The following is a 27,947-nucleotide window of genomic DNA, read 5'->3' as shown; positions in this document are numbered from 1 at the left end:
GATGTTGTGTAAAAATACCATTTGTTTTCCATGTAGTGTGTGTGAAGTACAACTATTGTCCCTCTGTTTTTCCTCTCAGGATTGTGTTGCTGCTCTGTACCGATCTCTGGGTCGGTCGATCGGAGTAGAGTTTTCATCAGAAGACGTGAGTCTCCTCTACCACAAAATGTTTCATGTTCCCTCCAACAGTGATGAAGCATATACAGCTATGAAGAAGGTAACAATTCGGACAATAAACATCGCTATCGCACCATCCATCCTCTTCATTTATCATGATGGAATAGTCTCATGTAGCTGTGTCTGTTTCAGATTGCAGGAGACGACAGTAGCTGGTCGTGTGTCGGTGAAACAGTTTTTGATGTTCTTATAGAAATGGAGCGGGAGAGGGAAAAGAAGGAAAGGGTACAATTAAATCTTTTTTTTTAATCTTATACAACAATATCTGAGAATCACATTATCTAAAATACCATGTTTCCACGACCAAGAGTTAATATTGTTGTCCTCAGCTGTACTGGGACCTCCAGCTGCAAAATATTGAAAATGTCAACATTCTCTATGAGATGGACAAGCCAAGTATCATGGATCCTCATTTGCTGGGGTGCCTGCACCAGAGCACCGACCCAAATGCTTTCAAAAAGCCTCACACCTCAGGTACAGGATCTTTACACTCGTCCTCAACAGGTGCTGACAGTTTACAGGTATGTGTTTTTGCAGTGTGGCGGATTTTCTCCCACATGGAAAAAAAGAAGCTCTGTTCATCATTGTACTCTCATTTTTCCCGTCTTTTACTTTTCACACAAAAGACGGAGAGACTGGTGGGGGGAAATGAGCTGTATGCGAGTGTGAGGGATGTAAGGAGGCTTAAGAAAGCAGCCAGGCAGTGCTGGATCAGGTGAGCACGCTTTGTTCAAGGTGAAAAGTTGATCACTATTTACAGGGACTTTACTTCAATAGTTCCTTTTGGTAATACTTGACTATACCACAGTTCATTTTACTTTATATTTATTATAAGAGACTGGTTGGTTACTTTACGGAATGAGGTTATACCTGTTAAACATACAGTAAGATAAGCTTAAAATATGATGTATCGCTACAGTTTAACAGTTTGTACAGTTACACTTGTTAAAGGTAAAATATAAACCTCACACAGTGAAGTGGTTGTTTACTTTAATTGTCATGTTGATGTGTGTCTCTGTGGTAAGATTGGCGTCAGAAGGTGTGCGAACCATACTACCCTCTTCCTGGCAGGGCCAAAGCCCAAGGGTCAAAGGTCAGGCCTGGGGCTGTGTCTCCCTGTCGGACGTCCTCCTCTTGGTGGATGTGAAGTATGATGTCATGACCCACATGCTTTATTCAGAAATGCTTCAGGAGCATCATAGTAAGGAAAAAAATACTGAACACAGAACAGTCTTGTAACTTTAAGCAACACTTAGAACCAACATTACAGAGCCTCCCTCAGATTGCTGTTTCGTCCTTTTCTTCTTGCTGTTCTTTGCTTGTCGATTCTGTAGCTCAGAGCGTCTGGGAAACCATGTTGCCATGGCAACAACTCAAAGAAGAGGAGGGGCTGGAGGACTTCGCAGAGGAGGCTTTGGAGTCAGGTGACATGCTCCGTTTGGCGGAGCTGCCAGGAGCATTCAGGATATACAGGTAACACACACGCAAAAACTCATCTTTATTTATGTCAAAAAAAACAGATTGTGTACTTACAATCAAGCAAACATTACAAACTCCCTGAAATATTTCCTTAATGAACGTCAAATAAAAGCACTGCGGTAAAAATGATTTTCCTGCAGGGCCTGTGTGGGTGCATCTATTGGAAGCTGCAGGGAGCAGTCCTGGTCTGCCGTTTCCTTCCTTTATGAGTTACACACATCTCGTCAACAAGAAAGGGACAAACTGACAGTCCTGGGAGAGCGGTAAATACTTAACACACACTTCAAGTTTAGATCATACAATATTTAATCTGTGTTTTAGGTATACAACTTCGAAGTAATGTCAGATGAGATGTCGATTACATAAATATCCTGTGATTCTAAAATCTAGCTGATATTAGTCTCATTTACCTGTTGTATAATCTTCATCTTGCTTTCCATGTTGGTCAAAACAAATGCACGCTTTGTTTGTACTGGCTCTGAAATGAATGATTCATCAACCTTTTCACTTTCAGGCTGGACGGGGAGAGCCTGAAACTGTTGTGTCTGCACATCAGGCTGGCAACTCTCAGAGCTCAGAGAGAAAAACTGTCCTACAGGGCTCTCCTGGCTGCGAGGCAGTCCTGGGAGACATGGTGAGGCGGCAAACACCGAGGTATAGCTCAATTCCCTTTGCGCACACTCAATTTCAGCGATGTCCTGTCTGGCCCTCGTGTGTCTGTTCAGGCCACATGTAAGCAGTCCACGGCGAGCAGAGCGGGCTTCCCTCTGGCTACGCGGTGGAGAGGAAGAGCAGAGCGAAGACTTGATTTCAGCATCGCCACAGCAGGTACAGTCAATGTGATGGTGAACCACCAATTCTGAAACTCATGCAGTGCACCATGTCATAGTATTAATCTTCTTCTTCTAATAATGCTAAAGGTTAGAAAGCATACGCAGCAATATCAGCAGCAGAATAAAACCTTTGGCCCGCTCCCAGCAGGCAGTGCTGCAGTTGCTGGTGCTGACTCAGGAGCAGGAGAGAAGGCACCTGGTGAAGTTGGTGCATGGGGTCTCCCTGGAGGATCTGCAAGGGCCAGGTTGCACAGTGCCTCCGAAAGAGGGTGAATCAATATTTCTCTTCTTTTTCTTCTGCAAGTTCGTTAGATTTGTTTCTCCTCTTATATTCCCCTCACCTCTGTATTTCCTGTTTGCTCTTTCTCATGCAGATAGGCACACAGTGTTGAGGAATGGCTGTATAAAAATGCTGAGCCAACTCCACGCCAGCCTGCAGATACACAATGAGTCTCAAACTCCCTTAGAGCAAACTAACTCTGAGCCACAACTCCGGCCGCAGCCTCAAATACGGGCCCACGCGTACGGTAAACCGGCAGCGTGGTCTCAACAGCAGCTGGAAGATTGTGCCCTGCTCCTCTTGTCTCGTTTGCTGGTGCTCCAGGAGGTTCAAGCTTCAGCTTTACTGCCAATGCTGAAGGACACGGTGAGACAAGAAAACTGCAGCTAAAATCCACAATATTGCAGGGACTTTTGATAAAGCACGTGTAAAAAACACTGATGTGTGTCTGTTAGAGTGCACAGCATCTCCGGGTTCTGCGAGATGAGTACGAATCTGAACTTCAAACGCGGGGCAACACCAACCTGCTCCAACTCCTCATCTCAGAAGCCCCTTTCACTTCAGGCTCTGTGCTCATCCCAAAGAGCAGCAACGAGGAAAAGAAAGCCGAGACCCAGAACATGGGTGCTGGGCCAAATGAAGTCTTGGCTGTTGTTTCAGTCAGACGGGCGGACAGAGAGCTAAGTGAAGTCCAAGCTGCTGATGTGACAAACAGACCACAGGATGTCTGTACAGGTACTGCAAACACAGCCAAACATATTTAATCATACTCTCACAGCTGCAACTACAATACACTCTGCATTCCCCCAGATTGTGAAGCAGTCGTGGAGGAGATGCCCTACTTGGAGATTCTGTGTGTTTCAAATGCCACAAGTCAAACTCAACGGAGTCTCGATGCAGAAGCAGGATCCCAGGAGGAGGAAGGAGGCAACGCAACAAAAAGCGCCCTGACTTATAAGAAACAGGACTCGTTGATCACGTTTGCTTGGAGCAAACCGCCAGAGGACGATAATGGCGGTGAAGCAGAGGCCGCAGATGGAGGCACGGGACAGAGCCCGGACAGTGAGAGCAGTCTGATGACTCAAGTCCAAGCCAGTGGTTCAAGCAGCACAACTGAATTCACACAATGCTCGGAGGAGACTTCTGGAGAAAGTCATGATGAGGAGATGAAACCCACTTTGTTACAGTCGGGTTCCACAGGTCACCATGACATGGAGTCTGCAGAGAAGCAGTGCAGCACTGAAGGACAGGTGCGTTTGTAGAAGACTATAAAACTATGTATGACTATATCAAGTATCAGACTTTAATCCCTGGTTACTTTCTCAGCAGCCTGTGCAGCCACATCTGTCCGTTGACCCTCCGCACTCCGATGACCCCTGCTCTGGGCTGAGCAGTGAGTCAGCAGGGGTTGATGTAGAGGTACGTCCCACCGCAACGGGGTCAGAGTCGTGGGAACTAAAAGGGCCAGAACCCACTCACACTGAGGACCAGAAACATATTTCACAAACCACAGTAAGTCTACTGTTTACATTTTTGTGCACCTGAGCTTCATTTTGTAAATGATCCATTCATATGTTTGTTTTTTTTCGGTTTTAAAGTCCAACGGTGGCCTTCCGGAGGGGGAGGCAATGAGGGAATCCAAACTGATGGACAGAGAACGAGTTAGAGAGCCAGTCTCAGCACTGGAGAGAGAGAAGACCATTCGCAACCTAATGGACATGCAAAGGAAGGTCGAACAGAGGCAGCAGAGAGACAGAGAGAGACAACTTCTCAGGGTGAGACAAATGTGGACAGGGGGGCACTGGGAGAGTGTGATGTGTCACTGACATTATTTTGTCTTTCAGGTTCAGGAACGCCTGTCGATCATCCAGAGCAGAAAGGCGGAGGAAGACCTGCTTGGCCTGAAACACACAGACAGACTCAGGCACCTCACGCAAGATCTACCACAGGTGAACACACCGAGACAGTCTGTCTGCTTAGTTTTGTTTGACAAGTTTTGCACTATAACCAATACTGTTGTTTTCAGGAGGACAAGCAGCAGCAGAAGACGGTTGTCAGAGAGCGTCTGGAGCAGCTGAGGCGAGAGCGCTCTTACGTCTTGCAGTCCAAACGAGACAGGTAAACACAATGATGTTTTTTAAAAAAACACCAAATTAACTTTAACCACCATCCCCTCTACTTCCCTTTTTCATCCTTTAGGAATACTGCAGGATTTAAGGAACTCCTGGGTCCAGTTGCCCTTCACAATACAGAAACAGAGGATGGAACAGACTGAGAAACTACAGTTGCAGTTTCCAGCAAGAAAGGAACTTTTGTTACTTATGTTCTCTTCATTATGGTCCTGAGTCCAAAAAACACGACAGATTTATGATTCACTAATGATTTTAAATATTTTAAGCCACTTCATGTGTTTTCATTGTAAAGCAGTACACAAGGCATCAGTGGTGCGTTTCAGTTTGTAGTCATAAAAAGCAAACGATCAGAGAATGCACTTGTGAAATAGGACAGAGCTCAACACACTTGTAGTGACTGTTTATTATACAGTTTAATTATCATCTTTGACAAACATAAGCATCAACAGTAACGTCATTTATCAATGACCCTCTTTAGTTGCGTACATATGAATCCCCTGTGGCCTAGATTACAGACACAATGCGTCACAGAGGTGCATGTTAACAGTCTACAGAGGTTCCATAAACTCTCCTTCATGTGAACATAATATTTATATATTGGTCTTGTTTGAGTAAGAAATAATGTGACGACAGGAAGGACACTGCTGTAGACTCTGAGTGCACCTATGGACCGGGGCTGCATTTATTTACAGGTAATGAGTGGTGGGATGTTAGAGGACATATGTTTGGCTTACAACTCTACGATGGGGAGAAATGTATAATACAGAGGGTTTGTCGTGGGCCCGTTGGTTTTCCTGCAGGGGTGGAGGATCTCTCTCAGTCCTGGTGAGTAGAGTGGGGAAAAAAAGACTGTCTACATGAGAGACTCAACAAATAAACATTCAGTTTTTCCTCTTTTATTGGCCCTATATATTGTCCACCCACACCGCAGTCCAACACAAAGCAGGAGTATCTATCACCCTAATAAAACCAGAACATTCAGCAGCAGCTCCCACAAAACTGAGTCACTGCGTTAAACACATACAAAGTACACGAGTGTGTCCTCAACTCAAATGACAAGTAAAGTTAGCTTCAAGTTCTGTGGTCTCAAATGCACAAACATTCAAACCAACAAAGACACAAAACAAAGAAACCTTAATTTTCCAAACTAAGAAAACATGGCGCCTGGCTGACAGGTGCTATACTCAAGGCTTTAATATTCTAGCAAGGTGACCGCTGGGGACTGAACAGAACCAACAATCCCTTTCTCAAAGTATGAGAGTTCACGTTGTGGGGGTGAGGAGGGTTAAATGTGCGGTTCTCAGCGGGCTGTGCAGAGGACACGCTTTTAGGGCTGTAGTCAGGTCGGCTCTTGTGACAGCAGGACACTTTGATAGCGGGGACACCGAAATTTAAATAGGTGGGGTGTCAAATTTCTCTGTGGTGTCTGAACCCTGGATCTACATGTGCAAGATCTTCAGCGAGAAGCAGCATGCGCTTGTGTGCGAGAGACTAAACTACACCTTATACAAGATAGTCAACATTATTTGCATTTTATACACTAGACTGGTTATTTCCCACAGTGAAAGGTAAAAGCCTGGGATGAACACAGGGTGGTCCGAGTCATATTCAGTCTACGAACCTCTGAGAATGAGTCGCCTCCTCTTGCCGGAGGCTTTGATGAGCACTACTGTCCATACACACAAACATGGTCATCACACGTCCAGCATCTCTCTGACTTATGGGCACCATGGAACTGAGGAGGGTCGATATACGTGTTTGTTTGTGTCTGTGTTTGTGTGTGTCTGTGTTTATCTCTTTTTCATGGGAATCATGAAAGGAGAGAAATGTGCATGTGCGTCAAGTCTTGAATGGTACTAGCAATGAGACTCAATGGATGGTCATGTATTTATGATTTTTTTTTTATATATGTGCATGTCTTTATGTATGAGTCTTTCTACTGGTGTGCGCACTGCACCCCTGGGCCATGATGGCCCCCTTCCTCATCAGAACTATCATTGTAGGCCTCTCTTCTGGCTCCGCCTCCCGACCCTTGACTCTTGTCGAAATCTGTCAGGTCAACCTCCTCCGCATCAGCTGCGATAACTGGATTCTCAGCACGAGCAGGCAGCAAGCACTCGAGTTCCTGGAATAAAAGAACAGATTTTATTTGTAAATCATGACACCATAAACACTCAAGCTAACAGGAGTTAAAATTGTGCAAATGGGGATATTTAATGATGTGGACTCACATTCAGTTTTTCAGGGCTAATCCAGTTGTTTTCAGGGAACTGGACGTCAAACTTGACGTAAAGGTCTCCCTTCTCAAAAGGATTTCTGTATTGAGGCATTCCCTCTCCCTTCACCATGCGAATAGAGCCTGCCACACACAGACAAAGACACACACAACAACAAAGGGTGTGTAAAGACATGTAGACACAACTACAATCTCATGATGAAGTGAGACTGACTCCTGTATGCACTTTGACCTTACAAGCTGTATATTTCATATTGTAATATAAGCTATTAGACATTAAAAACAATGCTTCATATGCGCAACCACTTTGGACAAATTAAAATACAATTCTAAAGTGTGTTTTGTGAATTTATTTTCATTTTTTTATTATTTAATAACTAGTTTTAACTGTCATGGAAATCTGGATATTTCTGTGCACAAACCCATTTATGGCATGTTGCAGGAGTTAGCACTGACCAGGATATTTTTGATTTTTATAAACAATAAGATTGTTTGTTAGCTGCACAAATGGCTGGCAGAGAATGTAGTGTTTATTTCTCACTGTGCTCAGTTCTGCAACTAAGAGTACTACTGTAATTCCATGTTTAAGTGGATCAGCCTGCAACCCGTTTTTAAAAATACTTTTAATCTGTCGTTCCACCTCTTTAACAGCTGTAGAAAACAGAAAATGTAAAAGCAATAATCTCCTCTTTTTTTTTTTTAACTAAAATATTCACCGGGGGTGAAAAAGCACTACTGTCATGAAAGAGATCAACAGTGTTTACCTGGCTCGATGACTTTGCCAGGCGGGTATTTAACAAGCAGCTGACGTCCATCGAGGTGTGTGACGGTCATCTGGAAGCCACACAGAGCCTCAACCAGGCCGATACGTTGGACAATGTGAAGATCACTGCCATCACGGCGGAAATCCTGATTTAGATGGAATTCGGAAAATTTGTAAACCATTTCATGGTTATGGAAAGCCCAACCTTTGAATTGTTAAATCTCAACTAATGACATCTGGAAAATTAACAAATATTCTCTGTAGGTGGTCAATCCAAATGAAATGTTACTCTGTTCACTTAAAGTGTGCACACATGTAGGCTACCTCATGTTCCTTCTCTTGCAGCACCAGGACGATATCCCCTGGTTCGACACCTGGTGCCTGGTCAGCTTCCCCAGAGAATGTGATCTTCTGTCCGTGCCTCATTCCTTTGTCCACGTGCACCTCCAGAAGCTTGGTCTCCTTACACACCTTATGACCCTCGCACTTTCTGCAACGGTCCTTCTCATTTATCACCTCACCTGCACAATGCACACATATATACATTGGACAGTTTCAAAGTGCTTTTTTTCTCAAGATTGTACTGTGGGTTCTACATCTGTGGGTTGTTTTTTTCAATATGTGGGTGTTGTGGACATATTACCCTCTCCATTGCAGTCTGTGCAGACGGACTGCATCTGTTGGACCATCCCAGGCGCCAGTTGTCTAATCATGATTCTCATACCTCGTCCTCTACAGGCCACACACTTCTGCACTGCTCCTGCCTTACCCCCCTGACTAGAAGGCAAACAAAAAAAGTGTGTTATACATTGGAAGGAAAAACAAAATGACTAAAGACAAATCAGCAGTTGGGCCTATGTATCAATATGCTATTATAAATAATTACACCGAAACCTTAAAAGCTGACTCACCCATTGCAGGAAGCACAAAGCACGTTCTTACTAAGCTGCAGTTTGGTGGTTTTGCCATTGTAAAGGTCTTCAAGAGAAACCCTGTAAGACAAAAGAGTTATGGGATGTGTGCAATAATACATTATTGCACCTGCTACTGATGCACAAGAATGGCATTGAGGTAGAATACTTACTTCAGAGGGTGTACCATGTCCTCTCCTCTCCTCCTGCCTCCATTGCGTCCTCTGCCCTGTCCCCCCATGAACCCGAACAGTCCTCCGCCAAAAATGTGAGAGAAGATGTCATCCATGCCGGGCCCCCCGCCTCCTCCCTCCCGGAGCCCCTGTTCTCCATAGCGATCATAAAGCTCCTTCTTCTCTGGGTTTGTCAGTACTTCATATGCAAAACTGATCTCTTTAAACTGGAAAATAATAATTAGAAAGAAAAAAAAAAGATCAGACAGTGTGACACAGTCAGTACATCACAACCACATGGGCCAACTTGTTTTGTTTTTGATGAGCCTATCTTACAGAGTGAGTACATAGACATCAAAAAGAGTCTAGTTCTTAGTTCTAGTGAATAAAGGCATAGAGCAGTACAAATCAAACATGGATGCACTTTTCCTCTTGGGGAAATCCATTTTATGTAATGTACACTCATCTGTACATTGTGTTAATCCCCAATGAGTTGGGCTGTGCGATTACGACAAACTAATTTCTTGGTCTCAACTGTTGAGTGGGAGAGCTGCTGTCGGTGCTGCTGCTAACTATGGTGAAGCTGTGGTGTTTCCATGACACGGTGCATCATACCTTGTCTCCTGCATCGGGGTTCTTGTCCGGGTGGTACTCTTTGGCCAGTTTACGGTACGCCTGAAATGAGCCAAATATAAAATCAAACAACGGTGTGTGGGCGCCCTGAGTTCAGCTGCCAAATCTGTGAGAATCACTATGGCCATTATGTGTCCTCACAAGCCAAAGAGGGCTCGACTTGTGTCAAAGACATCAGGACACAGACAAGAGCAACAGTGCCTCTGACACCTCAGCTACTCTATTGTGACGAAGACGTTGACAAATCCTGTCCCCCTCTTCCTCCTCCTCCCCGTTTTTCATGCTTTTCGACGTTAAGACAGGTCTTGAAAACGAGTCACATAGTCGAGAGTCGGTCCAACGTGATGCATTTGGGTGGGAAACAAACAGGTGGTTTAACGTTTGATTGTCATCGTGCGATCGTCGACAGTGGACCCAGACGTGATTAATCCAAACATGATTTGGCTGTTTTGAAATGACAGGATACAGGACGACCACGGGCACACGAGCAAACGCCTCACGTCGTGTCGTGGATTACAAAAACCCTTCGTGGCTGTCTGACGTGAGAACGCACTTTGAGGAGAACACGGCGACGTGCCTGTGTGTGTGTGTGTGTGTGCGTGTGCGTGTGTTGCTAACTACACGAGCTACATCGACGGCACTGAAGTTTATCCATGCAGCCCGATGACAATTAACACATTTCACCACTTTTAACGGTCTCGAGGTGTTACACCGCCGCGCGGAGAAACAAAGACACACTCGGTTTGGCAGATTCATCTCGGTGAACTGTGAAGATAGATTCGTTCTTCTTCATCGCTTCGCTACTGCCCGAATTGGTCTCGGCTATTTGCTGGAATGTATCATCTGGTAGCCGACTCAGCTGGGCACGTCCCGGCTGGTGGACCGCATCCTTCCCGGTCGACTCACGACGGCGACGGCAAACGCCGTCAACGATTCCACATCACCGGTGTGTAGCTTGTATGTTGGAAAGCAACAACATGGCGACACAAAGTACCGAGCTGTTACCGAGCTCCGCCGCTGGCCTCGAACACTCGCGAGCTGCCGATGAGCAGCGTTGATTAGCTTGTTGTGTTGTGTTGTTTTTTCCCTTCTTCTCCTCCTCCTCCTCCTCCTCGCAGGCCACATTTCACCGGCGACCTCGCTTCCTGCTTCTATTCTGCCCCGCGCGTTTGACAAAGCCGCCCGTTGTCGTTTTCAGAGAGCGCGTACCTTTTTCAGTTCGTTCTCAGAGGCCGACGGGGAAACTCCGAGGATGTCGTATAGCTTGGTATCCACGACGTTCGCCATGATGCTAGCCGGCTGCCACAGGAAGAGCCTCTGCGGCGGTGCGGCTGAGCGAGGCGCTAACGCAACATTCACCGGCCGGGGCTGCTCCGGGTTGCCAGATACTACTCTCACAAACACCCACTTGGAGACACATGCCGAGAACAAAATTATAACACACAAACAGCAGGCCTATTCGTCCACAGACTGCGCTTTCTTATTTAACATGACTTGTATTTCCTTTTTAGTGAATGTTGAAGAAAATAGTGCGTTTTTACACAATGTTTTGTGTAAAAAAAACAAAACCCCCCAAAACCCGCACAAATAATGTGTTAATTACGTACAACGCCTGCGAACGTTCTCCAGTGCATTAGTAACTTAAATTCATTTCAAGATTCCCCCAGTGAATACAAAAAACATTTGCTACAACCATGTAGTTATTTTGAGTTGGGTTTCTCAGTTATTTTTTTAAATTTAATTTAATTAATATTTTTTAAAAATGTTTTCCAAATCTCAGAGTTTCTACCTGGAAACAACTCGCATTGAGTTGAATATTCAGCATCACACATTTTCACTAAGAAAATTGTGGCCTTAAAACTTTAATCTGGTTAGACTCTGCAGGCTTATATCATAGACACACCTTTTCTGCCTATTTCACTGGTGATCTCTTTTCCTCACATATTCCACTCCTACTCTGATAACTTTCTTTTTCATTTCAGAAAAAAAATATTCAGATAAGTTTACTTAACATAGACGGAACAGTTTTCAAAGGCTGCACAAATATAACCTTCAGGGACTGTTGTTTGCTGGGAGAGTACTGGGACGGTTTGGTGCAGGGGAATTGCAACAGGGCAGGCAAAGCTGGCAATTGCCTGGGGCCCCCAGGCTTGAAAGAAGACCCCCATTAACAGATGGTTACATTAGTACACAATGGCAATTTTGTGAGAACACCCTTAAATTCTATGATTGGCTTTGTACAGGAAACTGCAAGGACACAAGGGTAGGAAACCCGCTCACAAGGCCCCGAGGTCCGTTTTACCCCCAAAATCTCTTGAAGCCCCCTGGGTTTGTTCTGTACTGGGGTTTGCTGGATCATAAACTACCACATTGCAGAGATGCACAAAAGGTAAAATAAAGAATATTATGCAAACCTGTAACCTGACATAGTGGCAAAATCCAGTTCAGGGGCACTCAATGGATAACAGAAAGGCTTTCAATCGTATGCTTTCTTGTTTTGGGTAGCAAATGTGTCTATGTATTTATATATTTATATAGCTCAACATTGGTTCTTGGGCTTATTGGAAAAAGTGTCCAAAGCCAGAGATCAGAGCAATGTATTTTTTAATAGTACTCAAATAATTTTACCTTTCTTTCTGCACAATTTGAGACATGAAGGTAGTTTCCTTTGTAGTCTAATTGCGTTACAGTTATGTAAATATCACATATGACATCACTAGTTGCTGCTGTAATCACCCGGACAACAACTCACATGGCAACAACAGATCAATATGTGTTTAGGGCGAACTTTTTGATTATCTGTATCCGCCATTTTGATTTCCAAAGAATGACAGTTATACACACATATATATATATATATAAACAGACAAATACATCTATATATACATATATATGTTTCAGCCTGCACAGTGTGAACACGGTGTAACGGGGGCATCGTAGCATGAACCGACGCTGCGACCGACCGGGGCAGAGGCGGTGTCCTGTCTGGAGCCAACCACGCAGTTGTGCGTCGCCGGCCATGGGCCTGCGCTAATGGCTTTCCATAGGACGTGACGGACAGAGTCGCCGAGCCGCCGTTCAAGCCTGCGGAGGTCGACCGACAGAACGCGATGGCGAAGGGGTCAGAGAAGTATTCATTCTTATTCTCTCCGGGGAGGACACATGTGACCTAGCGGTGCGAGCTGGCAAGCGGTCGCAGGGCGGCTCGTTCGGACGTCGTCCCCCCGAGCGCCCCCGTCATAACCACCGCCCCCCCCCCCCGCCCCGGGTGTTCGCTCCCGGTCTGAACGCCGTTAGCGGGGAGACACCACCTCCGTAACGTTAGCAACACCGAGCGAGGCGTCGCCGCTAGCGGGCCGGGTCGACGACGTGCGAGCGGGGCGACAGGAAGGCGACCGCCGAGCAGAGGACGCTGACAGGTCGGCGACACGACACGACGCGACGCGACTTAACGTCGGAGTCACTGCGACTGTCGGCGGCGACATGCGTGACCTCCGCGCGCCGTTGATGTGACCTGTTAACCTGCCGTGAGTGGATGTGCGTTAATTGCGACCTGTAACCGTCCACCGGCTGACACGAGAGCGGCCGAGGCCCGGTCGTCGTCGTCGTCGTCGTCGTTGTTGTTGTTGTTGTCGTATGACATTTAAAAAGCCATATGTAGTTGTGGGGAATGACATGATAGTCTGATCTTTAAAACACCTGTTTGTGTACCCTTGGTATGGTCACTGAAGTCAAGGGATATCATACTGACATATGTAGAGATAGTTATTGTTATTAAGTCAAATGTAACGACATCGTACATCGTAAAGCCTCCCTCCTCAATGTAACACGATGCACTGCCCACATGTTCTAGCGTGTGACTGACTGCTGACTCTGCGGTACCCGAGATCGTTTTTTCTTCTTAATGCAGGGCCTTGTCAACAATCTAGACGAAGAGATGCATGGTCACTGGCATGTTGGTCAAGGGAGGTAACCATCCAATCAAATGGACTCGTGTGTGATAATGGTACAGGCCAGTTGTGTCCGGGGTCCGTTGTGCTTCCGGTGGATGTAATGTGAATATTGTCTCTCTTAAAGACATTGTCCAGTGACATGTACAGTGTTCAGTCACTGTACATGTACTATTACACACGGCACACATTGGGTTTTTACCTTCTTACTCCCCAATTGTTATTTACCGATGCAGCTGTGTCTGAGAGGCCGTTCTGCAAAGCGAGCAGGGCAATGTCAGCGTACAGATGTGAGGCACTAACTCGATTACACATGCACTGCGGAGAGCTGTGCCAGCATAGTCTCTTGCACTTCTGCTGACTCCAACTCTTCCTCTTGCCCCCGTGGAAGACGGAGGAAATGTTCCTGGATGTGCCCGTCACATTTGTTGTTTCCTATATCGTCTCATTTCTCATCACCAGGTTGAAGACTTTCTGTCCTTGTGTTGTGCGTCTGGCGTTAGTATGAGTGAAACGGGTGTTTGCGTCTCCACTGTGTGAATTTGCCAATGCTGATTGATGTGGCTTGAAGGCTGTTTGGCGAGATCTGACTGAGGCTACCACTCCGTGTTCAAAAGTAAGAGCATACATACATACATACTGTGTATTGAATCAAAAAATAAATTGTTCTGCACATATAGTTAAACATTGTGACATTACCTGTTCATGTGTGCCACACAGTTGTGACACCGATCTCCATGACACATTCTCTTTTGGTCAGCAGCTAAGTGTATGTGCCGGTGACCTCAGCCATGTTTTGGAAGTTTGACTTGCACACATCTTCCCATCTGGAGGCTTTACTGGACAAGGAGGATGTCACGCTTGCTGAGCTCATGGATGAGGAAGATGTGCTGCAGGAGTGCAAGGCTCAGAACAGGAGGTCGGAATATCTGCAGCAAATGAATATGATTACATTTCAGTTCCTAGTCCTTCCTGCTTGTGCTAACCAGTGTGTCTTTTCTCATCATTTCGGATGTAGACTTGTCCTGTTCCTTTGCCAGGACCAGTGCATGCAGGAGCTGGTCTGTATGATTACTACAGAGCCCCCTGCTGGTGTAGAGGAGACCAGGCGCTTTAAGTAGGTGACGCTGTGTAGACTATACTGTACTTTCATAGTTTATTATGTCCAGGAAAAATGAGTCTTGCTGGTGCTGCACTATATTATATCTCCTTCCTGCCATGTTGTAGTAGTACTGAGTGCTTAAGCAGACTCACATTTGTCAAAAAAATGTTCCGACTATCTAACAGTCCCCCTAATATGCAAAACTAGCCAATTGCCTGTCTGATAATCAACCTGATACTTTATTACAGGTATCCAAATATAGCATGTGAGCTGTTGACATGCGACGTGGGAGTGATCAATGATAAGCTGGGTAACGAGGAGTCTCTGCTGGAAACTCTGTATGCCTTCTTGGAGCAGCCGTCCCCACTTAACCCGCTCCTGGCATCTTTTTTTAGCAAGACGATTGGGAACCTCATCTCACGGAAAACTGAGCAGGTAGCAAACACACACAAACGCTCACACACACACGCACACATAGGTAAATCAAAGGGCGTACACAGAAAATACAACAGTTATGTCTTTGTGTTTTCATGATTTATTTAATCTAATCTGTGGGTTCAGGTGTCACCCTGTTCATGGCAGTGAAGATCAGAGCGTCTGTTCGTCTGAAGAGTTTGTGATCTAGAGCAATATATCTTGAAAAAGGGGATAATTTGTAACACTTCTGGTTACTCCATAAACTTAACCGTCACTTTGGTCACAGACACTGTACTCAGTATGCAAATATCACACAAAAAAAAACAAACTAGTAGTCTGGGGCTATGGGGATATTTTCAGGATGTAATTGTCCACACAGCTCACAGTAATATCCCATCATGTGTATACATGTAATGTCGGCATTGACTACAGATTGTGAATTTGAGAAGATAATTGGATTTAGCTTCTGCCCTTTTCAGATTTATTATCCCCATGTGGCTTTATGAGGTTTTCAGTGAGGCAACTATGAGAACACCTATCTTACCAGAGGCAGCCACTTGATACAGCTGCTGGTAATGAACTGAATGATGCTTATTTGTTTGGTGTCAGGTTTCAAAGGCCCAACCCTGCAGCTAAGTAACTATCGGACACTGAAAAGGCACAACTGAATTTTCTGAGCTGTTTATCAAAACGGTCATAACAGAATTTAATGAGTGGACACTCTTTGAAGCATCCGCCTTTTATATCAACTTGTCTTTCTAGAAACAATATCCCACTTACTCAGGATAATATTCTTCCCGGAAATAACCCCAATGACAACAGTGGACATCAAGGTTTCAGTGATCCATTTTCATATCTTGTGTTGTGGTGTTTCCTCGGTTCTGTTTAGGTGATTAGTTTTCTGCAAACGAAGGAGGGATTCCTCTCCTTGGTCCTGAAGCATATTGATACGTCAGCCATGATGGATGTGCTCCTTCGACTTATCAGCTGTGTGGAGCCACCCTCTCTTCGACTTGAGACTCTTACTGTATGAGAAAATTTGTCCCAGATTCATGATTACACAGATTATACACTGATATAACACTGTGTAGTTATAATGTAAGTTTTGTTTTTTTCTTCATCAGTGGCTGAATGAAGAGAAGCTGGCCCAGAGACTAATAGAGCTCATTCACCCAGAGAGAGATGAAGAGGTCGGAGTCAGTATTTTTATATAAAATATACTGTCACCAACACTCAAGAAACGGGTGAATAGACTGGTCACAAGACCTAATGTGATTGTTTGGTTTTCTCCCACAGAGGCAGTCCAATGCATCTCAGACTCTGTGCGACATCATTCGTCTGAGCAGAGACCAGGCCAATCAGCTCCAAGAGATTTCACAGCCTGACCCTTTGCTGACTGTACTGGAGTCGTAAGTCAGACAGATGCCAACCACACACACACACACACACACACACACACACACACACACACACACACACACTCTATTAAAGGATGCAGAGATGGCGATATACTCCATTGTTTCTACAGGCAGGAGTGTGTGGAGCAGTTGTTGAAGAATATGTTCTCAGGAGAGAGGACCGAGAGCTGCATCGTCAATGGGATTCAAGTACTTCTCACATTGCTGGAAATCAGGAGGCCTGTGTGAGTGAGCGACTTGAAAGCAATTTTGTATGTGTATAAATAATATAATTGAAATAATTTGATTACATAAGGATCACTAATGTCAGCTTTCATTGGAGACCTGACCTCCTTTCATTTTACAAAATTGTCTCTATGTGAATGAAGTTAGTCACATTTTGCCTGTTTGACCACTTATTAATAGTACTCTGTTTTGATGTGTGTTTGGTCTGTGTTTGTGACAGGGTGGATGGTGTAATGGACGCTCAGGGATTTGAGAGAAGTTACACTGTTAACAGCAGCATTTTGTTGGCCATCGAACCCCACCTGATACACTTCCAACAGCTACTTCTGGAGCCACCTAAGGTCCATAAGAAGTTTCCTACACATGATGTAACATTTTAGTTTTTTCTTTAAGATTGAACATTATGTGCCGAAGTTCATCGTGACCTTTGATCGGCTTTCTAGGTCAAATTACTCGCCACGTACGAGAGGACATAACTTAGCAAGGTGGAAATGCAATGACATAATAATAATTAAACTAGGTTTGCTTGAATGGGGGCGCACAATATTGACATTGCAATGTAACATTTTCGACAATAAAATCAGCAGTAAAATTAATTCAGGTGTTAGTCAAACACATGGGATATGAAGGTATCAAAAATGAAAAAGTGGCTTGCACTGCACTGAAACTCTCAAGGGCAATCTCTTTCATTTGCAGAAAATGAGAGCATGCTATAAATATCAAGATATTTTAAGTTGGTTTTAAGCCTTTTTTCAGTAATTATATTCGTCTGCCATGCAGATACCTTTGATACACAGTAGTTGCACCTGTGAAACAAAACTCTGCTAAAGCTCCAGGCTGTGTCCAAACCCCCCTATGCCCTCTGTGTGCACTACTATGAAGCCTGTCTTTATGTTTTGTGCATGTTTAGCGACATCCCATGCTGACTACCCTCGGTGTGCTAGAGGAACCACTGGGAAACACACGTCTGCATGTAGCCAGACTAGTTGCCTCTCTGCTGTATACCAGCTCTGCAAGCCATGCAGTCGTAGCACAGGAACTCTGCAGACTCAATACGATGGACCTGCTTCTGGTGAGATGAGTCAAATACAATATTTTCCGTACTTTCAAAGTGCAATGATGCGAAAATGGTTAGATAATACTTAACAAAATGCATGGTTTATTTCAGGACTTGTTCTTCAAGTACACGTGGAACAATTTCCTGCACCTCCAAGTGGAGCTTTGTGTTGCAGCCATTCTCAGGCCCTGTGCCCACGAAATGAGACTTCAGCCCGGCATTGGATCCCAGGACAAATTCAGGCCTTATGAGGAGGCATCAACAGAGCAGGCTTCGACTGAGACCCCCTCCTCAGAACCTACAGTGACCCCTGAAAACTCCGCACATAACTTAATGGTGACACATGTAGGTGTCTCTGATTATGATATATGATTTACTAGACGGGCCACTGTGATGGCTCTGGGTGATGTTAAAACAATCGATTGACTCCTTGTTTTTCTCTTTCAAGTTGTTTCAGCACTGCCACCTTGTCCAGAGGATTCTAGAGGCTTGGGAAGAGAATGATAAAATACAGTAAGGACCTGTGAGATAAAGATTCTTTGTTTGTTTTGGGAATGGGGAGAAATGTGTGATACACTCAAGTGTGTGACCTCTGTTTCCAGATCAGAAGGGGGCATGAGAAGAGGGTATATGGGACATCTGACCAGGATCGCCAACACAGTTGTCCACAACCTGGAGAAGGGCCCAGTTCATGCACAGATTAGTAGCCTCATCACAGGTGTGTATGTGTGTGTGTGTGGACATAAATTCATACATGCAATAAAGGGATACTCAAAGTAGAAGAAAGTAATAGGAAGGAATATTGAAGTGTCTCTCAGCTGGAGTATTGATTTCTTTCCTAATGCTTATTTCTTGTGTTTTGGATGTAGAGCTGCCAGACGACTACAGGGGACGCTGGGAAACCTTTGTGGACCATACCCTGTCAGAGACCAATAGGAAGAACACCATAGACCTGGTAAACACAGATGCACATTTTTAAAAACTGGCTGTAATTATATACACACATAAAAAAAAAATGGTGTTGTATTTTATTATCACCACTGATTTCCCGAAAACTATTACATCCCGATTTACATAGAATTGATTTCCAATTCCATTCAGTTGAGGATATTTTAGTTACAATACAAAATTTGCTTTGATATAAAACACAGTCTTAGAGAACTGATGCGATAAGCTGTAACCCAGGACTTAGTTTGACCCGATACTGTGCGTGGGCACATGTAGAATTGAAAAATAACAAATGCAAATTCAGAGGGTTTGTTTCAGTTCAGAAGTTCAGAAGAAGAAAATCTATTTTTTAAAACCCAGCCTAATTTATTTCTGGTCTGTTCCTATTTAGGTTGGCGCAGGAAACCCACGTCCTTGCTCCGAAGATGACATGGAGAGCCCCTTCCCTAAAGAACTGACACTACAGCAGGTACACATGCAAAAGGACACACGAAAACACATGATGGGCTTCTGTTAGCTGCTTTTGAAAGATAATCCAACTTTGATTGTTTATTTCAGGCCTTTTCAGACTACCAGATACAGCAGATGACCGCTAACTTTGTGGATCAGTTTGGTTTCAATGATGAGGAGTTTACCGATCACGACGACAGTATTGGGTAAAAATGAACTGTTATCATGATATTCCCTTTCTGTGTGTCAGAGTGATGTTGTCACTTTGTATTGATGGAGTGATTTCTGCTGTTATTCTAGGGCAACATTTGACCGGATTGCAGAGATAAATATCAACATTGATTCAGGCCAGGACAGTGTGAGTTTATTAACATTCTTCATACAAGTTTATACACACATCTGTTCTTTGGAGTTGTATTTCTGTAATTTCGGAGGGCAGATTCTGGTTTTAGGTTTAGCATTCATCTTAGCATTTTTTTTTTCACAGAATTTATGTTTACATTGACGTACACTGCTAAAGCTTTGCACATTTAAGTTTCCCAACCTGTTCTGCGCAGGCTAACGCAGCTGTGTTCGAGGCCTGTTCCAAGGAGAGGATTCAGCCCTTCGATGATGATGAAGAGGACATCTGGGAGGAGAAAGAGATCAACTATGCAACACAAACAAAGTCCAGGAACAGGTAGACACACAAGCAGAAATGCAGATGCTGCCAATATTTTCCTTGTCCAAATAATTGTTCTAAAATGTTTTGTTTGTTTTTTAAAGGTTTGGTGGGTCACAGCCCTCCCTGAGTCAATCAGCCAGTAAGGCCTGTGATAGGACAGCAACCTCTGGCACTGAGTTGCCTGATAAAGCGGCGGACTCGCACTCAGAGGAAACAGAGGAGCCCAAAGATGACCTGGATCCTTTCTCAAGCCAAGGCCAGACTGAGGCAGCAAAGAGTGAGATCTGTTACACTGCACTGTAAAGTAAAAATAGTTTGGTCCACATCTCAGGACTCCAAACAGGTTTTGTGTAAGTGCCTTATGCAGAGTGTGTATGGCGCTGCTCTACGCAGGCACTGGCTGGATAGCAGACTTTGGAGAGGTGAACTCAAAGGCACCCGCAGCAGGAGTGGGCTTTGCAGCATGGGACACTCCACTCTCCCAACCAGCAGCCACAGACGCAGAGGAGAAAGGGTGGGCCAAGTTCACGGACTTCCAGCCTTTTTGTTGGTGAGTCTGGGTTTGGTCTAAATATGTGGAGCTTATTTGCTATTTGTTAAAAAATTTAGCTTAAAATGTCAAGATTTGATCTGATTAAAATAATAACTAATAAAAGAAAATGAATACTGCGATTATATTTGTATACCATTATAATTTTGTAATTATCTTTTAGAAATTAACTAAGTTGTGAAGCTATTTAATTGCCATGAATATTTCTGTAGCTATTACATCAAATGTCCAACAAATCAAGAGTGACACATCCCTACCAATAATGTCCTTTACCCAGGTGTGCATGGGGGCAGTGGCCCCTTAGTTCTCCCTTAGAGAGTGTGTTTGGTAAGGGGGTGTCAAAGATAACGATAAACTATTTTCACAGTCTGATAATTAACCAGCCCACATTTGATTATATGGCGTTAACTGAATAATATAGATTTCATGACATAGGGGTCCCAAATGGTTAACTCTGTTAACATTGGCCTTTCCAGGTTCAAGTCAGTTTGAAACACTAAGCGGCGTTATGAGCCATGTTCAGTGCCAAATCTTCATACATTTGGTTAAAAATGTGATATTCAAACATCCATCAATCACAGCACAGTCATATTATCAAGTTTGCAACTCTAAAGACACATTTAAGTGCAGTATCTCTTCAAGTAGGTGCATGTTTATGGTGTTTAGGTTTTCTTATCTGTGTTGTATGTTTCCAGCTCTGAAACAGGCCCTAGATGCAGTTCCCCTGTGGACTCGGAGCTAAGCGGATCAGACGGCACCAAACCAAACCAGAACCGTAAGTTAATGCGGCATGACTATTGGCTGAAAAAGGTCAAATTGATGTATCCAATTTCATAGGCCCCAATTCTCCACCATAAATATACAGCACCTGTTCTACTTAATATGATATGGCCCACAGTTGAATTAGAATTATGTACATTGCCAATGCATATGCATTTACGATAGGATATAAACGTGTGTTTTGTGGATTCATGTTTAATTTTTTACTTTTTTAAAATTTAGATTGCCAATTCCCAATATGTTTTCTACACATTGATGCACTTCCACAATTATAACTATATATGGTTAATCTTTCATAAATGTATGATTCGCAAAAACACTGAGGATTTTTAGGCCCATACAGTCACATGACCCAATTATGCATTTGGTAGCTCTTAACTACAGCTTCTATTAGGGATTTAGTTGACTTTTCCAGTGAAGCAACCAAACGGTACATCCAAGTTGCAATCTGACAATTTCTTCTTCACTCCCTCTGTCTGCAGCTTGTGTGTGGAGTGTGTGTGTGGCGAGAAAAGCTCCACTGGTGGCGTCGGACAGCTCTTCCTCCAGCAGCTCCGGCAGTGACGAGGAAGAAGGCAAGACGGCATCCACATCCAGTGAGACGGTCACCACGGAGACTATCACCACTGGTGCCGGCAAGGAGACCATCCGGCTCACCATGGACGCTAAGAATGAGAGGGCAGTCTTCAGCAGGTACACATGCTCAAATGAAGGGCAGCAACATGTTCTCATTGGTGCAATGTGTCCTTCCTTTCCTCTTGCCCTTCAAACTTTTCCCCCCAAACACAGTTACTTCCACCTTCTCTGTTTCTCTTCTGATATCGTCCTCCTCCTGTCTGTTCCTTCCTTTCTCACCTTCCCCTTGACTCCAGAGTATTCAGACCGGCAGTCAGACGGTATGTCTTTCACTCTGGAGTGTGGAATGCTTCCCTGAGAGTGTATGGAGGATTTAAAAGGCCATCAGGAGCACAGATGTGCCACATGCTTCTATTTGCTTGCTGTGTTTAACAGGATGTAGAGTAACAATCCCTCCCTTGTGCCATCATTCAGGCACAAGTATAATTCTTTAATAAATGTACTAACCTACAACTGGTGACTTGCAGGTCCTTATGTTAGGCTCATCCCATATCCTCAACATGACAACATCGACGCCCAGCATGAAATGGTCCACTCAGCATTGTGGATCTGAAATAGAGGATGTTTACCTTACTTGTGCAGTTACACCAAAAACTGATTTGAATATTGATATGATTCACTATCCTTCAGAGAACCCACACTACTAACAGTTTGTCAGAGAGCATGCTTTGAACAAAAGTTGCAACCAATCCAACATATCAGCATTCTAACAAATCAGTACATTAGCAAGTTACTAACAAACAGTGCACCCACAAGCATGTCAAGTTTTGAACCTTCTCAAGTCTGGGAGCCTTCCAGTATAGTCTGACTGGCCACCAGGACTATCGGGACACATCATAGAGGGACGGTGGACTGCTTTGAAATAAATCATTACGTTTTTCTTTCTACAACAACTGGGGCCTCTTTTTCTTTTTGCTGGATAGTGTTTCCGTTACTCCGTCTGTCCCTTGATTTACCATTTCCTCTACCTGAGGAAAGCTACTACAAGCTTCTCAGTTTTTGTTGTTGTTTTGTTGTGCAGCAGCAGACGCACTTCCTCTGTAATTTCATGCCCATTGGCAGACAGAATTGCAAAGTCAAAGCTCGACAATCAAATCACGGATGATTTCATTATTCTACAGCCATTAAATTGTGCAAACAACCCTTAATTCATGATAAGTTAAAGCAAAAACTCGTCTGGTGCCTCTTTTAAATGTATCCTACATGGAATTCGAGAGGAACTACCTTTTAGTTCCTTACAGCTTGTAGCTGACAGCTTTGTGCCCAGCTGTCTTTTGGTCAGTTACTGCCTTTTATGGAAGTACCAGAACGGTGGACACTGTGCACACTGGATAGTTGAGGACCAGTGTTGCCTGAGTTGAAAATCGGACAACAGTGATGAAATTCAGCCGGTAGCGGCCACTAGCATCTGCACTTAGGCCTCTATGATTTCAGTTCAGGCAACAACCCCCTGCCTATCATTCTAGTTTTGTCCATTTGTTCTTTCAGCGAAGCAGCTAAGGTGCCAACCGAGGGCCTCTCCATAAAAGACACGGGCAAAGGCAACGAGAAAGAGAGCGAAAAAGGAGCGAAGCACGGAGACTGTCCCAACCCAACTACTGCCGGTCCTTCTAACCAGCCAGCTGCTGTCACACAGTAAGTGTGTGTCTGTGTGATTACATGTTAATGTGCATATGACCATCAGCACACAAGAAAAATGCTTCAGATCCCTTCAAGAATAAAGAAACAACTCAAGTCCAAGAGTCCTGATATTTGACATCTCAAACATAATGTGCCATGAAGGCAAACTAACTCTTAAATATTAATATTACTTCCTTTGACTACTATGACAAGTAAAAATGTGATTTAAAGACTGAGGGATATTGAAACATCAGTAAGAACCTTTGACAAAATCTTAAAGTCTGTGAATTTGCCAAAATGACATCATATATATTTCAGTTTTTCATAGTTTGGGTCTTTTTTTTGGTCCTGAGACGTTGATAGAGTAGGTAGAGTTATTCAAATGTAATGTGCTTTGAGGATTATAAACAGGATTCCACTCACATCCTTTATATTTCTGTGAGGCCAGATGTATTGGTGGAGGATATTTGGCAGATTAAACCAGACTTGTCTGAATTTCTGTCGTATTTTTTTTTGGTTTTTTTACCTTACAGAGAGACGCAGCCCTCTGCGAATGGACCGGCCTAACGATGTGGTACAGGAACACACACACACAAAAGCACTTCTCACCTAGTTCATTCAACACACAGCCATGGCCATGCCACCTCTGCTTCCTGTTAGCAGCTCTTCAATGCCCCTTTTCTGTGTGTGAAGAATGGGAGATCTTATCAGTTTGTATGTTGGATACCACAAATCTACACATGAGCAAATCATGTCTCATACTGCACTACTGACATTATTAAATCTGATCCACGTCAAAGGAGAATGTGTGTTGTGAACAACATTTCATCATGCCAGACCCCGAAAGCCAAAACATTTATAGAACTATTTATAGACGATAGATTTATAGATTTTTTCCCATCGAACCTGGGAAAGTAAAACCCTCTCTCCTGCTGTGATGAACAAAGGTGACACTGAGTGTCCGAGTCTCAGCTGTGCCACTTCAGAAAACAAACATCAATCTGAAATGTGGATTAAATTCAGCGTCAGAATTTCACATTGTTTGAGCATGTCTGTTTTCTGGGCATTTAATCACAACCCAGTGCATTTTTTTTCTAGTAAAGCATTCGACTGTTTACACTTTAGTCAAGAAATTGTATTTAAATTATCAGCCAAGATCACAAAAAGCCAAGACACTTGCAAAGCCGAAAAAATAGCCATTATTTTGTCTTCAACATTTCAGTGTACATGCCAGGCAGACGATTTATTAGTGCAAAATGTGCGAATGATAGTAATTTGGCTTTTTCTTTTTCATATTTGCTACCTGAACTTTTCTCTCTCTCGTCCATCTCCGTGGATTTCTTTTATGGTGTGGAACATAAATTGCTCTCTTTGGTTGTTGGTAGCATCATGTGTCACTTCCTCCTCTAACCTCTGACAGATTCATGTAGTTCAGAGGTGTGTGTGGGTGCGCGTGTGTCTGTCTGTGTGTGTGTGTGTGTGTGTGTGTGTGTGTGTGTGTGTGTGTGCGCACATGCTCTGTCTAAGGTACAAGAGTGCATTCTCAGGTCTCAGGAGAGATATGCAGATACAAAGAAAGCACACGTGTGTAACACACACACGCACGCTCGCACACACACCCAGACAGTGGCATACACACATGTATACACACAACACATGCAAAAAAAAAAATCTCCATGAGACACAGTGATGTGCACTCACTTTTCACACAATTCATATCCCCCCCAAAGCTGTTTAAATGTAATATTGTGAAATTTGAACCTGTATTAGGTTGTGGCTATTCTTGGTAATATGTACACGTAATATAAATGTAAACAGTATATATATAAACATTATATCTATTTTTGGAATAAATCCAACGTATGGAAAGGCAGTTGTTTTGCAGGGGGAAAAGTGTGTGTTGTATGTGTGTGTGTTGTAGTGTTGAAATGAGGCAATAATGATGTCTGTGTTTCGGTCAGTAGCCCAGCATCAGTTCCTGATCCTCTGCCACATGCTTACTACACGGAGGTTTGGACGAGTGCATGTGAGCGTGAATGTGAGTCTGCTGTACGTCTTCCATGTTGTTTACCTAAAGGATCATTCTGGGGTTTTTTACAACTTGGGTCTTTTTGGTTTATTGTCAGTCAACAATTTTAAACAATCTACCACATTAACATTTCTCATCGGGGGAAAGAAAATGAACTTGACAATAAAATAGTACTAAAACTGTCCTTTCATCACAGCTTAGACCAATATACCGCTTCAACTCTGACCTTTGCGATCACAGCGCAGACTCTGGCTCCAAATGACGACACCAGAACAAGACTGCAGCGCCCATATGCAGGATATTTTGGCTTCAGTTATGTACAGTGTAGGCGAGGTGTCGTCCATCTTTATATACAGTCTTTGGCCACAGCAGACAAACCAAACCCTGGCTCCAGGTAGGGACTATGGCATATTTCCGTTACCTTAAAGGCCACCGTAGGTTCGCAACATAAAACTAAACCTGCTACTAAATTTTACACATTTAACCTTAATTCTACCTTAAAGCTGAGATGTTTTATTGCATTTCCTTCAGAAAGATAACATTTATTTCTGTATAGTTTACATATAAACATTTTAGCAGTCTTCCTCCCTTGGCTTGTTTAAAATCTCCACTCACCTCTCTTGTCCCATCAGGCTTCAAGGTATTAATGCAGTCCAACAATAACTAACAAACTACAAAAACCAAACCCAAGATGTAATAAACCAGAATGATGTGCCAGACTGTCATGCTTTTTCTTTACCCCTCACCTCGTCGCTCTCTTTCTCAGGGCAGGAGTTGACTTTAATTGCATATATATATATGCCTACGGAACGATTATACATAGATTGTTGTATTTATTTCTAAAGCACTTTTTTTCCAACAAGCACTTTTGGTTCGTATTTGGTGGTGCTGAACGCCACCATGTTATTCCCTACTCAAAGAGGCGGGAATGTTTGACTTGGACGAGTGAATCATGTAGATACTTAAGATATACTTTTTTTTCTTCAATGCTTTCTGCCAAAGTGTGTCTTCCCACCAGTGTGCAACTGGGTTTCATATCTGTGTAAGTAGCCTCCTCTTTCACAACGGTCTTAAAGGTCTAGATTCATCTAAAACGTCTTGGTTTGATCTGTTGTTTTTCTTTCAACGTCATGTGACGGGGTTTATCAGGAAGGAGAAGATACCAGATGTAAAAAACAAAAAAAAGGGGGAGACTTTGAAGTTTCATCTTAGATCGCCATGCTTTAATCTGCTCAGCTCTTTCAGCTTTTTGAAGTGGAACTGTACAGAGATTTAGCGTTGGTTAAAGTCACGGTTAGAGGTCTGTTTTTTGTCAGGATTGTGTACAGTGTCAGAATTTGTCGCCCCGTCTTTTGTCAAACCTTCGCACTGCGTCTGACCCTTACCTTTGTGTTTTTGTGTGGTGTGTGTACGCGTGTTTCCTTCACCTTGAGAGTGTGGAGTGTTTGCAGTCTAGCTATGGGTTTGGTGTGATGTTATGGCATGAGGTACGATACGAGTCATTTTTTTAAGTGCCGTTAAGTTTGCACATTAGCCTCATTCACCTCATCGGGAATGTCCTGTATTGACCGGACAACGGGTGTCAAGGTTTTTTTCCTCCCATTGTCTGGTACCTAGACTTGGGACATTTCAAAATTTAAATCCTATTAGATATAGTCTTACATTGGTTCGTGAGGTGTGTGTGTGTGTGTGTGTGTGTGTGTGTGTGTGTGTGTGTGTGTGTGTGTGTGTGTGTGTGTGTGTGTGTGTGTGTGTGTGTGTGTGTGTGTGTGTGTGTGTGTGTGTGTGTGTGTGTGTGTGTGTGTGTGTGTGTGTGTGTGTGTGTGAAGTGGTGTGAAAGACAGCTGTGTTTTAAAATGCCTTTTTTTTTTAAGTGGACTGATGCTGGTGTTTTTTCCCCATTTAGAGAGTAATGTGTCTGTTACCTGTCGTCGATTTAGCTTGTACATTCAGATACGAACATAATAAATGTGAAAACAAAAATGAAGCATGAGCCTGTGATTGTCTCAAACACACACACACACACACACACACACACACACACACAGTACAAACACAGAGACAGGACTTTGTCTTTGAGATATGTTTACCTTCGGGGCAGGTGAGCTTGTCGATTATGTTACTTCCAGGTCCTCACTGTATCTCTACCACACATGCCACGCACACACACAATTGACGCTGCACCCTCCCTCACACCAGCTCCCCCAGTGGGAACGTGAAACCTGCCTGTCACATACTGTAGATCTCACTGTGCTGCAGGCAGAGATACAAAGATGAAACTTGTTCATGTGACAGTGGGGGGAGAGGAACCCCCCCCTCTTTTGTGTTCATACCCTTTTCATCTTCTCAACACCTTTCCCCCTCGGACTCCCGACTATATGTCATTGTCCTTTTGTGCTGGGTGTGTGTTTTTTCATTCCTTGGCTCAGATGCCCCACGTATGTCATCACATTCCTCTGTAGGTTACGAGGCATGCTGATACTG

General features: G+C 43.7%; 3 protein-coding genes across 13 annotated transcripts; 2 read left to right on the top strand and 1 right to left on the bottom strand.

The window, feature by feature from the left end:
- The first annotated feature begins 372 nt into the window (after positions 1–372).
- On the top strand, positions 373–6,825 carry LOC118314885. Its single transcript, XM_047333353.1, has 17 exons — positions 373–402; positions 507–698; positions 804–892; positions 1,203–1,378; positions 1,512–1,650; positions 1,797–1,919; positions 2,171–2,290; positions 2,382–2,484; positions 2,638–2,758; positions 2,864–3,135; positions 3,225–3,504; positions 3,580–4,019; positions 4,099–4,281; positions 4,368–4,544; positions 4,614–4,718; positions 4,796–4,887; positions 4,969–6,825. The coding sequence occupies exons 1-17, from the start codon at positions 373–375 to the stop codon at positions 5,042–5,044; spliced, it is 2,718 nt and encodes a 905-aa protein (XP_047189309.1). The 3' UTR covers positions 5,045–6,825.
- On the bottom strand, positions 5,290–13,275 carry dnaja2b (DnaJ heat shock protein family (Hsp40) member A2b). 4 transcript variants are annotated; one of them, XM_047333180.1, is made up of 10 exons: positions 13,171–13,275; positions 10,827–11,024; positions 9,600–9,659; positions 8,985–9,211; positions 8,812–8,892; positions 8,544–8,677; positions 8,225–8,421; positions 7,902–8,046; positions 7,133–7,260; positions 5,290–7,026 (listed from the first exon to the last, which is right to left on the bottom strand). In XM_047333180.1, the coding sequence occupies exons 1-10, from the start codon at positions 13,258–13,260 to the stop codon at positions 6,838–6,840; spliced, it is 1,449 nt and encodes a 482-aa protein (XP_047189136.1). In that variant the 5' UTR covers positions 13,261–13,275; the 3' UTR covers positions 5,290–6,837. The 4 variants fall into 4 exon arrangements, with proteins under 4 accessions (XP_047189136.1, XP_035497534.1, XP_035497533.2 ...); XM_035641641.2 differs by lacking the exon at positions 13,171–13,275 and adding an exon at positions 12,032–12,186; XM_035641640.2 differs by lacking the exons at positions 10,827–11,024; positions 13,171–13,275 and adding an exon at positions 10,623–10,757.
- ppp6r2b (protein phosphatase 6, regulatory subunit 2b) lies at positions 12,382–27,450 on the top strand. Of its 8 annotated transcripts, XR_007030962.1 has the most exons (27): positions 12,384–12,738; positions 14,030–14,183; positions 14,331–14,486; positions 14,586–14,684; positions 14,918–15,104; positions 15,976–16,113; positions 16,211–16,282; positions 16,383–16,495; positions 16,615–16,728; positions 16,950–17,070; positions 17,640–17,801; positions 17,898–18,131; positions 18,235–18,299; positions 18,389–18,504; positions 18,656–18,741; positions 19,126–19,203; positions 19,293–19,390; positions 19,485–19,542; positions 19,742–19,863; positions 19,950–20,125; positions 20,242–20,398; positions 21,094–21,173; positions 21,661–21,871; positions 22,051–22,074; positions 23,303–23,449; positions 23,968–24,939; positions 27,139–27,231. XR_007030962.1 is itself a non-coding variant. In XM_035641635.2 (26 exons), the coding sequence occupies exons 3-26, from the start codon at positions 14,359–14,361 to the stop codon at positions 23,999–24,001; spliced, it is 2,820 nt and encodes a 939-aa protein (XP_035497528.1). In that variant the 5' UTR covers positions 12,382–12,738; positions 14,030–14,183; positions 14,328–14,358; the 3' UTR covers positions 24,002–27,450. The 8 variants fall into 8 exon arrangements, 7 of the variants coding, with proteins under 7 accessions (XP_035497528.1, XP_035497525.1, XP_035497529.1 ...); XM_035641635.2 differs by having other exon boundaries at positions 12,382–12,738; positions 14,328–14,486; positions 23,968–27,450; XM_035641632.2 differs by having other exon boundaries at positions 23,968–27,450.
- The last annotated feature ends 497 nt before the right edge of the window (positions 27,451–27,947 follow it).

The sequence above is a fragment of the Scophthalmus maximus genome, chromosome 7 (assembly GCF_022379125.1).
Source record: "Scophthalmus maximus strain ysfricsl-2021 chromosome 7, ASM2237912v1, whole genome shotgun sequence".
NCBI lineage: Eukaryota > Metazoa > Chordata > Actinopteri > Pleuronectiformes > Scophthalmidae > Scophthalmus > Scophthalmus maximus.
This window is presented reverse-complemented; position numbering and strand designations above follow the sequence as displayed.

Excerpts from the sequence above, each read along its gene's own strand:
- ppp6r2b (XM_035641635.2), top strand. The coding sequence starts at position 14,359 with ATGTTTTGGAAGTTTGACTTGCACACATCTTCCCATCTGGAGGCTTTA. Across the intron at positions 16,283-16,382 it reads AGAGAGATGAAGAGGTCGGA|AGGCAGTCCAATGCATCTCA; the intron begins GTCAGTATTTTT and ends TTTCTCCCACAG. Across the intron at positions 19,391-19,484 it reads GATCACGACGACAGTATTGG|GGCAACATTTGACCGGATTG; the intron begins GTAAAAATGAAC and ends CTGTTATTCTAG.
- dnaja2b (XM_047333180.1), bottom strand. The coding sequence starts at position 13,260 with ATGTCATACGACAACAACAACAACAACGACGACGACGACGACGACGAC. Across the intron at positions 9,212-9,599 it reads ACCCCGATGCAGGAGACAAG|TTTAAAGAGATCAGTTTTGC; the intron begins GTATGATGCACC and ends ATTATTTTCCAG. Across the intron at positions 8,893-8,984 it reads GACATGGTACACCCTCTGAA|GGTTTCTCTTGAAGACCTTT; the intron begins GTAAGTATTCTA and ends TTTGTCTTACAG.
- LOC118314885 (XM_047333353.1), top strand. The coding sequence starts at position 373 with ATGGAGCGGGAGAGGGAAAAGAAGGAAAGG. Across the intron at positions 1,379-1,511 it reads AATGCTTCAGGAGCATCATA|CTCAGAGCGTCTGGGAAACC; the intron begins GTAAGGAAAAAA and ends TCGATTCTGTAG. Across the intron at positions 4,888-4,968 it reads TTGCAGTCCAAACGAGACAG|GAATACTGCAGGATTTAAGG; the intron begins GTAAACACAATG and ends TTCATCCTTTAG.